Here is a 12,724-nt window from a genome sequence, read left to right on the forward strand (position 1 = left end):
CTCAGAAACCCAAGCCCGGCAGTCCTTGTCATAATTTGGCCAAAAATGTTTATGCCACCATTAAATCAGAGTTGAATTTTCTGCTGACCACAGACCCCACAAAAGTGTCAATAAGTGTGGCCTCCGCCTTGCCAGGACGAGGACGAAGACCAGGCCTAGCCTGCCTGCCAGCCTGCCTGGGCCAGCTGGTGTCCTTAGCCTGGGCAAACAATAAAATATTCAAAGTTTATAATGTAAATTAACCCAAAGTCGTCCGATGTCCTGTCGCATGTCGTGTCCTCGACTGCTGTTGCTGGTGCTGGTGCTACTGGTGCTGCCTCATGAATACACAATATCCTGGCACATGTATCCTTCTCTGTCTCGGTTACCCCTTTTCCCAGCATATTTCTTGGGTCCTCCAGCTACGCTTTGAGCCCCATCCCTCCTTCTATATCCCTTATATCCTTGGCCCACCCATCTTGTCCTGGCTAATCAAATTTTATTGGGCCACTGAGTGCTGCGAGGATGGGATGGGATAACTACCAAGTGCACTGTGGACGTCCTGAAAGTCCTGGGTTGCCTAGATGTCCTGGATGTGGGCGGGAATTAAAATAATCTGATTAAAATGTGGGAATCTCAGAGAGGAATAGTGGCCTGAAAATGGCCATTCACGAGTCCTTCATAAAGGAATTTATTCACCTGTCTTGGGTCCAGGTTGTCTAGGATAACAAAGGAAGTTTTCTTTAAAAAAAAACTTACAAAAATAAAAACTTTGCAACTATTGAAACCTTACTTTTAAAAACATGAAATCCTCGACTAATATTTTTAGCAATTTTTTTGCTAAAATTTTCGACTTGTTCTTGGGGGAATATCCTTGTTATTTGAACTCTGATCCCCAAGCTCCTTCTAGCCCGGCCACGCCCATTTTGTTTAAGTGATGGGCCGCCCCTGCTTAACAACTAGCCGCTTATTCATCAAAGCCCGCAAATCCAAAGTCGGGGGAATGATGAATGCCACCAGTATAGCTACAAGACTCCTGGACTCCAGGACTCCCGTTCTCCAGTACTCGAGGAATCTAGGATTTTGGGTGTGGATTGAGTGTTTGTTGTTTGTGGCTTGGGACGGTGGTGGTGGCGGGACATAAACATTTGCAGGCCCACATGAAATGTCATCTTTCATTAGATTAACGATTGTTCCCCCAGTGTTCGTCCTGGACGAGCGGAGTCCAGTGGCAAAGCTCTCTGCCCGAAATCAAATCTTCAGCAATCTGTTCTCCCAAATGCCTGTGCGGCGCACACTGCCCCAAAAAAGGAGGTTGATTGTGGGCAGTGTGTGAGCTGGCCCGGCATATGGTTCCCCACAAAAAAGTGTCAAATGCGTGAAGAGCCAAAAAAGCGAGGAGACCCAAGGGGGGGAGAGTGGAGCCCGGCAGGAGCAAGGAGCCAGGACTCGACGTCCAGGACGACTGTCAACTTGAGCCTGACAAAGTATTTGCGGCTTGCCAATCATTTTTTGTGCGTGTGGCCGAAGGGGAGTGCGGGTAAGGGGGACTTTAAGGACATGCACTGAGAGAAATATATAAATACTTAAAGCTTATAGAACCCTCTCTTCAATTAACCCTCTATAATTTAATAGATTATCTTTCGTATCTTTTAGAAGTGCCTTTTCATTCCTGGAGATCCTAGCTACAATGCCTAAGGAATCCAAGAGAGGGAAATCCTCCCTAGATGAAGCAGCAATTGATGCGGAAATAAGTGATCTTCTCCAACAAGTGATCGCAATGGATGATGACGAAACCACCCAGACTGAACCACGGCGCCGCCTTGGGGCCCAACCTTCAGCCTCACAATGCACTCAGGACAGTCAAACCACATCTTCCCACGACTCGAAAACCGAAACATTGGAGCCGCAGCCGACGAAGCCCACCATGAGAATGGTGGACGCGCCCGAAACCATTATCGAACTGGTGGACCTGTACGTTCCGCCCCCGTCGCCGTTTTTTTTTCAGCCAAGCCCGCTGTTCTTCATGGGCATACCGCCGTCTGCCGGGTGGCTGCCCAACCACCAGCTCCCGATTCAGCGCCCCTTCCACCAGCAACAGCCGCCCATCTTCCCCTACCCGAATGCAATGGGTGGGTCCCCACCGGACACCCCGCGCCGGGGTCGAGTGTTGACCCGAGGATGCAAGAGCGGCCGGAAGCCAGCTGAAAGCCGCGGGGGCAGGGGTGGCCGGATTGGACGTGGTGCCCGTCGTGGCCGTGGAGGCCCTAGAAGCCGTGGAGGCCCTGGAAGCCGTGGAGGCCCTGGAAGCCGTGGGGGCCCTGGAAGCCGTGGAGGCCGTGGAAGCCGTGGAGGCCGTGGAAGCCGTGGAGGCCGTGGAAGCCGTGGAGGCCCTGGAAGCCGTGGAGGCCGGGTTAGCCGGGGTGGACGTGGTGGTGGCCGTGCAGGGACCCGGGGTCGAGGCGGTGGGCGAAAGCGCAAGGAGCCAAGTCCTCCGCTGCCACCACTGCCGCCGCCGCCGAATTACTTTAAAAACTTTTTAAATCCGTTGGAGAACGATATATTTCCGAGGGTGAGTTTATCATATAAGAATTAATTTTTTCAAGATTTATTTTAATAACTAATCAAAAGAATAGGTAAAATTTATAGTTTTTGCTCTCGCTTTTGGGTCTCAAATGAATTTAAAACTGTACCTGGCCGCCTAGAAGTATGCTAGGAAATATTTAAGTGGCGAAAGGTTCTAATTTGTTGTTTTACTTTCAATTTGTGATTTTTGCCATAAAAGAAAAGCTTAACCCTTTGTTAAACAACTTTTTAGATGAGATCTGTTGCATAAATTTTATAAATTTTAATTGTTTAAACAAAAGTCAAATTTGTGTTAGTTCGTTGTGACTTGAAATATAATACATATATAATTATTTAGCAGATTTTTAATATATATTTACCACCAACAAACAACCCAAATTACCTACATGCCATTTTACACGATCTATTAAAACTAAATAACACTTCCATAAAAATACTCCTAACCAACGTGATATAAAACTCTTTTTTCCAAAAAAAATCATAACCGAGAATTAGAAAAAACTTTAAAATTTAGGCAAAAACAATGGCAAAAATTTAATTGAATTTTAGTTATAACCTCTCTATTTGATGGTAAAACGATTAAATTACTTAAACTTGTGCTTTTTCTGAGAAAACTTATCTTTTATGCTCGTATGTGCATTTCTTTTTGAAAAAAAAAACCTAAAAGGTTTGATACAAAAATCGGTGTGCCTTATATACATATCTAATCATTTATAACTTCTGTAATATCACTTAACAGATACATAGCTTTAAATAATTATTAAAATTATTATTTCAAAATTTTGGCATAATTTAAGTTAAAAGGTTGGGACTTCTTAGTCATCTAATTCGATTCGATCGCCAATTTTCATAATGATCGATTGAAGAGAAACTTGAATCTCCATAATTTATTGATTTTTTTTATAATCTTCTAATAATCATTACAAAAAAATGAAAGTACACACCTTTTTTGAAAACTATAATGTCGATAAGATAATACCTAACCCGATAGTAGGGTTAATTGTTTGTAGCTTATATTTGTCTTAAAACCCGAGAGATAAGGAAAATGTTGTTATTGACTTTATAAGAAAGAGCATAAATATAATATAAATACATATAAATATAAACTATTATTATAAGCCTTTCCAACAAGAAAATACCATTTTTTCCACTTGTATGGCTAAGGATTTCTTGGCTAATCCTTTTATAATAAAGTGGATCTGAGATCCATAACAAAAATTTAAATTGTTTTTGTTTTAACTATAAACCATTAATGCATTAAATTTTCCATAGTACTATAGTACGATAAAATTTAAAAAAATGCTTTCAAACTTTTATGAGAAAATCACACTGCCTTGAAGAAACTACTTCTCGAAACTCTATCCAGATCCGTAATATCCTTCCCCGCCAATGCCACTGCCCCACTAACGTCTACTTTGTCGCAGGTCATTGTACAGCCTGCCCACCGGCCCTGGCGGATACCTAAGAACCTAAACAATGTTCCACCGCCGAGAGTGTCCCGATCCCTCATCGCTCCAGCTTGCAAGACGCCGGCACCCATGCCGATGATCCAGCCCGTCATGCCGAGTTTACCGCAGGGAGCCAGCCTGGGGGGAGCGCCAATGGCACGCCCGGTGGGCAACATCACGCCCGCCGCCGCCCAGCTGTTACAGAACCTGAAGCTCTTCGGCCCGAACGTGACCATCTTCAGACTGGGAGGTCCGGAATCCAATCGATTTCGGGCGGTGTTGCGGCAACCGAACGGCCAGCAACGCCAGATGGTCTTCACTGCCGAGCAGTTGCAGTCGTTCCGCAATAAGATACGCTTTCAAGCACGACCCCGTCCGATTCAGTCACGACCCAATCCACCTGCCCTGCGTCCTCCGCCGCCGAATCCCAAGCCAGCACCGATGACCACAGCGATAAAAGGTGCAGAGTTGCAGAAGCCCCAGCTCTTCAAGATGCTGCCGCCGAGAGCGCCGCCGCCCCAGCCACCGGCCTATGCCTATAGATATTCCGGACTACCCCAGGCCACGGCGGCACCTCTGACTCCATTTCCCTTCAATCGCGAACACATCCCAGCTCCAAATTATCCAGCTCAACCAGTTGCGCCAGGACCTACTACTGCCCTTTCCACTTCTACTGCCCCTGTCCCAGCCTTTGCCCTTGCCACTGCTACTACCCCTGCTCCTGTACCTGTCCCTGTCCCTGACCCTATCCCTGTCCCTGACCCTGCCACTACAACAGCCACTCCCACTACCACAGCCTCTGACACTGCCGCGGCCGCTGCTCCTGAGCCTAAACCCCAACCAGTACCCTTACCGGAACCTGAGCCTCACCCAGTTCGTTACTCGCCATCATCTTCGACCTATCGATTTCGCAACATACCAGTGTCCCCGGCCGTTCCCGCGATCCTCAAGCACAAGTCCCAACTGAAGCTACTCCAAACCCGCCAGGCCAAGGCCAGGGCCAGAGCCGCAAAGGAGGCCCAGGAAGCCAGGGAGGCGGCGTTGGCGGCGGCGGCGGCCGCGGATGCAGCAGCTGCCCGTGAACAGGCATTGAAGCGTGAACGGGAAAGCGAACGGGCCCAGGCGGCTCAAGATCCCCAAACATCCGCCCAGGCAGCCGCGAATAGTCTGCTAGCTACCTTCAATCAGGACAACAAGGACCAGGGTCCCGTACAGTAAGCTCATCACAACAAACAAGTCGCAGCCAGAGTCGCAGCCTCTCCTCTGTATAGTTATTACTGTTCAAATATAATTTTTTTAAATTAATAGTAATATTTATTATTCAAATTGTAAGCATCTGCATGGTTAATCTGCAAGAGATCGAGTATTTCGATCAATATGCCGTGCTCTCTGTTTCTTTCCAAAAGGAACTCTATCCACAAGCCTTGCAGGCAGCCGTATGCTTCGCTTTTCAGTGAAAAATTAAGTCACTCAGGGGTCGGTACGTTGAGTGTCATAAACAGCAGCCCTATAGGTAAGATAAGGAACTAGACTTTACTAAGGTGGGCAAGTTGGGCAACTCCATCTTGATCGGCAGCTTTCGAAACTCCTAAACTAATTTGGCTTCCAACTTTCGAACAGATTGAAGGCTTCGAAAGTCTCTGTTAAGTTGGCACTATTTAACTGATTTCTGTCGGAATGAATTATCATTCTCTCCAAACTCCAAACTGTGAGAAAAATACTATATTATATAAAACAATTACAACTAAGGGGGATTTCGTGATATAGTACAACGCCTGGTATCCGTTAAGCTGAACCGATCTTATAGACTCTAGAGTCTAGACTTACACCTACTTAGTCGATTAGGCAGATAGGATTTCTGTCGAAAATAGCGTCATCTGGACTGACTCTGGAGCGTAGCTCCATAATTTTAATTCAAAAGAAATAACAGTGTATAGTAATTATGTATAATTTTACGATTTTCTTAAAGTTTCCCTTTCCAAAAATCGTCTATAAAGTTTACCTTACCACTTTACTTACTTGTCTTAAGGAATAACACCACAGAAACCCCTTTTTCAAGCGCTTTTTAGACTAGAAGCAATGAAACATAGGTATGTTGTTATATTTAAGAGTTAAACCATTTATTTCCATAACAAAAAACAAAATCCGATATGGTCTCTATCCTCAGACCTGTGGCCCTTAGACCCTCTGGAAGGCCTCCACAGCACGCAGCATAAGTGGAATAGAATCATTAATCTAGTACACAAGTATAGCTAGCAAAGGGATAGGGATTTTTGGGGAGCGAAGGCCCTTTTAAAAATATGGATTTTTGTAATTTTGAAAAAAAAATTAAACAAAAAGTCTTAATTTCACATACCATAAAATTGGAACAGCTTCAACCTAATATATTGAAAATTGCTTGGTTATGCTGCGTGCCAGATCCAAAACTGTGATTTGAGCGCAATGCGTCCAGAGTTTTAAAGTCCCTCTGTGGCACTCTCTTACATTAATTTATATTTTTTTAGAAAAAAAAAACAAACAAATGTTCATTAAAATGTTCCATGTAGTTTCTGCGTAATCGCTAATTTTACTAAACAGGGCGTATATTTTAATACTTTAATTTATATACCCTTCCAGAGGGTATTCTTATTTTGGTCAACATTGAGCAAAGCAGTAAAGGACTCAACTTTGACCTTATAAAGCAGGGGTGGCCAAGCCTATGGCTCCTCGGGCTCTCAAGGCTCCCCCCGTTATTCGTAATTTTTGGCGCCAGCAAATCGGGCCAGACGATCGAGTCTCGCGGTCAGTGAGCCGTAAAGATTTACAAAAACAATGCTACACGAATTCCGAGGCAGGTAGCGGGCCCGACCACGCGGTCCCGAGTTTGCAACAACAATTATTAAGGGTCCGTTAGATTTCGTATTGACACCTATCCCGATGACATTTTCAATCCAGACCTGACAGGCTAGCCGTCTTTCCGCCTATCTCTCCGCTGGTTGGTTGCATACGATTAGGTTCTGATAATTAACTTAAATAATTAAAAATTACTCATTCAGACTGTTCTTGTTTGATTTTTTTTGTTTTTTTTTTTTATTTGAGGCTTCTTGGTGCAAAAGAGTTCACTGATAAGCTCATGTCATTATGAAGTGTACAAAGGAAGAAAGAAGAATAAATATTTGTAGACGTTAGATAGTACACTCCATGTGAAACCCAGGAAGGGGACGGGACATATACGTCTATCAGTTGAATATCGTCGTGAGGATGATTGTCCAAAAAGGACTCGGCCCAGTCACCTTTACGGCAGCCGTCTTTGCAGTTGCATCCAAAAATATTGCACGACCCACGTCCACAATAAGTTCCAACGAGGAGACTTCCATCACCACAAACTGTGACCTCACACAAATGGTCGACCCTCTTGGCTTCAAGCGACTCACAATTGTGGTGATCTACCACGAAATTCAGGACCATTTTGTCGGTACAGCACACGGCACTGGATCCTCCCAGGAAGGACACCAAGCAGACGGCGACGAGCAGCATTCAAACTAATGTAAGCCCCATGGCGACGTAAGTAACTGAGCCAGGCACTAGCTTTCATTTGCTATTTATACCCGCCAGTGGTCGTAGCTCTGAAAAATAAATCCCTTAAGAATTCGCTATTTGATAAAATAATCTAATAATCGCACAACACAAATCGGCGCAAGTATTATGACGAAATGAAAATCCAAAATGTTATACCCTTGCAGAGGTTATTATAGTTTAGGTAAGTTTAGGTGTCCCTAAGTCCGTCTGTCTATTTTTGAAGCAAGCAAGTCTGTCAGTTTATAAGCTATCGACTCCAACCTTTGCACAGTATTTGCGGTTTATATTCCATCTTAACTGCAAGAGTATATCAATTTCGGCTTATATACTTTTTTTTGGCAATTTTTAAAAAATTTTTATAGTTAGTTTTCAGATGTTTTATTTTCTTCCAGTCAATCGGGTCAAAATTGACAAAGCTATGACAAATTCTAGACGTGATTTTAGGATTTCTTATAGATTTTCAAAACTTTAAAGCGTTTTGTAAAATGTTGCATTTTAAACTTTTTTTCTTTTAAAAATTAAACGAAATTCTCTCTAAATATCGAACTTCAATTTTCGAACTTGCTTTCTATAAATAGAATTGAAGTATTTTAGTTCGCAAGAAACTAAAACTAAAGAAGGGCTACAGAAGGGTTTCGTAGAAGTACTAATGACGATTAGGTTACACACGCTGAGGCTCAAGGTAAGTTTTCTTCCCGTTCCAGTTTTATTTTTCTTAATTACCTTTCTTTTTTTTCTATACTGTTTCGGGAATTACTTGGTGGAATTTTTCGGGGCTTTACTCTACACGTGCTATTGTAACTAATAAGAGAGGGCACACGCCACTTCCTACGCCCTTGTGATCCCGGCTCCGGCCTATTTGTTATTTTGAGTTCTGAATAATAGAAACAATAAAAAATGTATAATTTACTGTGGGAGTACGAGATAAGAATTTATGAAACATATACTTAAAGCACATTCAAATCCATAAAGTCGGTGTTGAAATTTTTTATCATCTTTTATGGTCTGGAGCGGTGGCTTTCTCAGGAGGCATTCAGGGGGCCTTAGGAATCAAACTATGTTTCATATTCATCTAATTTTAAAGAATTCCAAATTAAAAATAGATTTTACCACTCAACTAAGGGTCAAGTTCAAAAACTGTTATCAGAAGCTTGAAACCGTCTCCCAAAAATAATGTACGATTGGAGTACAAATACAAGAGACCTATTAGTTGGGTTAGTTATTCCAAAATCGCCGCCATGAGATTAGGACTAGTTTTGGCTCTCCTCGTCACTGTCAGATTGATGTGATTCCTGAGGGGATCAAACGCCATTTGCTGCCAAGCCTCCATGTATGAACTATGGAGTTCATAGACAAAACATGAGGTGACCTAGGCGCCGAGATGGAGGATGCTGACGGAAAGCCGATCAATGGCCACCGTTGGAGGCATAGCTTCCGGATAGCTTCCGGACCGCGGAGTCCGGATCCCTGAAGGTGACCTGAGCCGGAGACATAACCGTAACCAGAGGCGTGGCTAGAGCCGGAGTAGCTGACGTGGGTAACTGCCGGCGCTGAGTAGGTCTTCCTAGGAGCAGCAGCATATGACCCATGGTGAACTGAGGCGGTTGGCGAAGAGTAGGAGGCGGCTGGAGCGGAGTAGGTGGCGGCAGAGGAAGAGTAAGCGTTAACAAAGTTTTTTATCAAACGACACGATTGAGTTGACTCTTGAAGTTCAAATTTCAGAGATATGTATATACACAATAAAATACAATAAAATAATTTTAATAAATATAAAAGTATGAATATTTATCTGCGAAGAACACTTGGGAAGATCCCATGGCTATGATTGATTAACTGAATCGGGCACTAGTTTTCTATTAATACCTGAGACAGTGGTCATTATTCCGCCTTATCGAGCTCGTCATCTGATGATTCAATTATTCGGCAGAATTCATTGTTCATTATTGTGTAGAATTCATTTTAATCTAATCAACATTTGTGCAATCTAATCACCCAACTATCTTATTTCTTGATAAGTTGTGCGGAATATTTGAGAAATAATTAATAATCTTCTCCCCATTTTTGAATGCATGGAATTGGAAGACTGTAAAAGAGAGAACTATCTGGTATATCATTTATAATTCGCCAATTGTGTTACCAACGCAACGCCCAGATCAAAGCTGTTGGTATAGCTTCTGAATGTAGATACATTGTACATTGCTTTCTTACTTCAAACAATAAATTTTCTTTCTTTCTGTAAAAAATAAAACCACTATTTTCTTTTTGCCAATTTCCAAGTATCAAATATATTTTAATATATATAGAAATTTTAAAAATATATTAAAATAATATAAAATTTATGCTGTGGGTAGCAAGGATATAAAAATGGTAAAAACTCATTTACTTGAAATAGTTCAAAAGGTTCAACCACTCGAGACCCGATTTGGCAGTATTTCTAACAGAATCAGCTCCGTTTGATTCGATTGCATCCACCACCGAAACTCTGTGACGCCTGTTCCTGGCCAAAAAGGAGTCGACCCACTCGCCATGCCTGCAGCCGCCTTCGCAATCGCATCCGAAAACGTTGCACGGCCCTTTCCCACAATAATAGCCAACGAGCCGTAATCCGTCGCCACAAATTCTGATCTGACAGAAATCGTCAACCCTCTGGGCATTAAGGGCGCCACAATTATTGTTTCTGACCTTAAATTTTAGGGTCATGTAGTCGGTGCAGCAAACTGCACTTGATTCTCCCAGGAAGGAAACCGTACAGACGGCTACGAGCAGCAACCAAACTAGTAGTGGAGATCCCATGGCAATGTAGGTAAGTACTGAGCCAAGCACTAATTTTCATTTGCTATTTATACGTGATTGTGGTCAAAGCAATCCGTGGTGTGTCATCGAATTTGCTATCTAATAAGAGCTGGTATAAATTAGGTACATATATTCTTGATCAGCTCAACAGCTTGACTCAACAGCCGAGTAGATATATGTACTGTCAAAGATTATAAAGTACATAGATGGGACATCAGGGCCCAAAACGGTCAACTTTTTGGGTCGAGCTTGTTGGTGAGGGGGGAAACGAACATGCATACGATTCTTTTTTTTAGAACTCTTTACATGTATCCGTCAACAAAAATGTGAAACTATGTGTGTATGTGTGACTGCTCGCACGACGAAGTAAAAATGTTTTGGCTTCCAAATTTCAATTTCAATTTCTCGTTTCTGTTTTCGATGCGCCGATGTGGTAGTTGGTAGAACAAATAGTATTTTTGATCGCCGCCGATCGACACAGGATGGTAGAGTAATGCATAGAGTAGTTACTCTATGTGTAATTTTTCTGTGTTCAAATCCTAGTAAGGACTATGAACTTTTTCGTTCTTTTATAATTACTTTTTTTTTATTTTTCCTTAATTATAATATTTTTCTTTAATTTTACAATTTTAAAATTTTTTTGTTCTTTATTATGTCCGGCTAATAAAATTTCAAGGGAGTCCTTCCGGTATTTTGTCATCCGACACGTCCGTCACTTATTTTTAAAACCATTGTAATAGAATGCAATTAAAAATAATAATAATAACGTAAAAATTAAAAGTACAAAAAAAATAATAAAATAAAAGTAAATATAAAAAGAATCATAAAACTAAAACTTTACCAAATCTGAAACAACCGCCCGCTAATGAAATTGAATCCAGGACCCATGAATAAGGACCGCGCACTATCCATCTAGGCTACCCTCGAAGTTGATTTTATGATACTTAAAACTGGTGTTAGAGGAGGCGGTAGAATCCATACCAAAAACAGAGCTGACGAGTAAGGATAGTAAAAGATATTTCTTTACAGCGGGTTCCACGACGGAAAAAATGAAAACATTTGAGAGCGGGTTCCACGACGCGGCCTACCAAAATGCCGTAGAACCCGCACTTATAGACATTTTTACAGCGGGTTCCACTACGAACTGAGACGATGTTAAGGTTATTTTACAATTTTGTATTTTTTTTTATTGGATTATAAATTTAGGAAAACACATTAAAATAATAAAACAATAATATAAATAGATTTAAAATTAAAATAAAATTGACTTCCCGAGCCTGGTTGGAACTCGTTTTACTTTGCACACCAGCCAAGCACTCTACCACTCGGCTATTCCTCATTCGTTGTTGCGCGAAAAATTTCTCAAATTTAGCTTGTCGCGCAATGGAACCCGCTCGTTCCAGCGGGTTCCACTGCTGGAACCCGCCATAGAAAATTTTTCTTTGTATGAGATGTCCCATCTATGTACTGTATAATCTTTGCTAATAATAAGAGCTCGCCGTTCACTAAAGCGAAACCGTTTTTATACCCGGTACTCGTAGGGTATATTGTATGTTTGTAAAATAGAGAAGGAATCCTCTCCTTTCCCATAAAGAACAAGTATATACTTTATATACTATATTTTTGATCAGCATCAACAGACGAGTTCATGCCGAGATATAGCCATGTCCGTCTGTGCAATATACCCTTAAACTATACGAGTACCGGGTAGAACAAGAAAGATAAGGTTAATGTTGATCGAATATACATATTTACGTATATCGCAAAGGTTGGATGCAGTTGGCCGATCCTTTTAAGAGTTTGATTCTAAAATATTATTCATTATAAACTTTATTTTTATAAAAAATTTTAAATGCATCCAATCTTTTCCTTAATCTCTAAAAAGCCAAATGTGAAATTATTTCCGTTTCTTCTGCTATATGTAATATTATGTAGGTATATAATAGGCCGATCAGGTAGGTTAGATCGGTGGGCCCAAAATAGAATCAAGGCTGTAGCATATATAGATATAACCAACAATGTTACGTCCAATCTAATCAACCCAATCATCTGACTTCTTGGTTAGTAAGCAAATTCTAATGGAAATATAACAAGAATAGAATTACTCAAAGCTTTTCTTAAGATAGTTTATTGTAATAAATTGTTTATATTATGATATTATCATAAGGATCAGTCAACTATATTCGGTGGTTGCGATATATATTATTTTTTAACAAAAACTGTTCATTCATTCATTAACAAAAACTATGCATTATTTCAAGTATTATTTTTAGTAGTACTCATGAGTAATAAGAAGAATGAGTAATTTGAATTAAAGTAATAAGCATTTTATGATCTACTACTTAAAAAACTTTCGAAAA

The 12,724-nt window shown here is 41.4% G+C and overlaps 1 protein-coding gene across 1 annotated transcript; it reads left to right on the forward strand.

Annotated features, from left to right (window-relative positions):
* Positions 1 to 1,403: 1,403 nt before the first annotated feature.
* LOC122321898 (nascent polypeptide-associated complex subunit alpha, muscle-specific form) lies at positions 1,404 to 5,262 on the forward strand. The gene is made up of 3 exons (XM_070283121.1): positions 1,404 to 1,519; positions 1,636 to 2,551; positions 3,990 to 5,262. Exons 2-3 carry the CDS (start codon positions 1,670 to 1,672, stop codon positions 5,229 to 5,231), a joined length of 2,124 nt encoding a protein of 707 aa, XP_070139222.1. The 5' UTR covers positions 1,404 to 1,519; positions 1,636 to 1,669; the 3' UTR covers positions 5,232 to 5,262.
* Positions 5,263 to 12,724: the final 7,462 nt, after the last annotated feature.

The sequence above is a fragment of the Drosophila bipectinata genome, chromosome XR (assembly GCF_030179905.1).
Source record: "Drosophila bipectinata strain 14024-0381.07 chromosome XR, DbipHiC1v2, whole genome shotgun sequence".
NCBI classification, from domain to species: Eukaryota; Metazoa; Arthropoda; class Insecta; order Diptera; family Drosophilidae; genus Drosophila; species Drosophila bipectinata.

Coding starts and splice junctions, on each gene's coding strand:
- LOC122321898 (XM_070283121.1), top strand. CDS start 1,670: ATGCCTAAGGAATCCAAGAGAGGGAAATCCTCCCTAGATGAAGCAGCA. Junction 2,552..3,989: donor AGAACGATATATTTCCGAGG/GTGAGTTTATCA, acceptor ACTTTGTCGCAG/GTCATTGTACAGCCTGCCCA.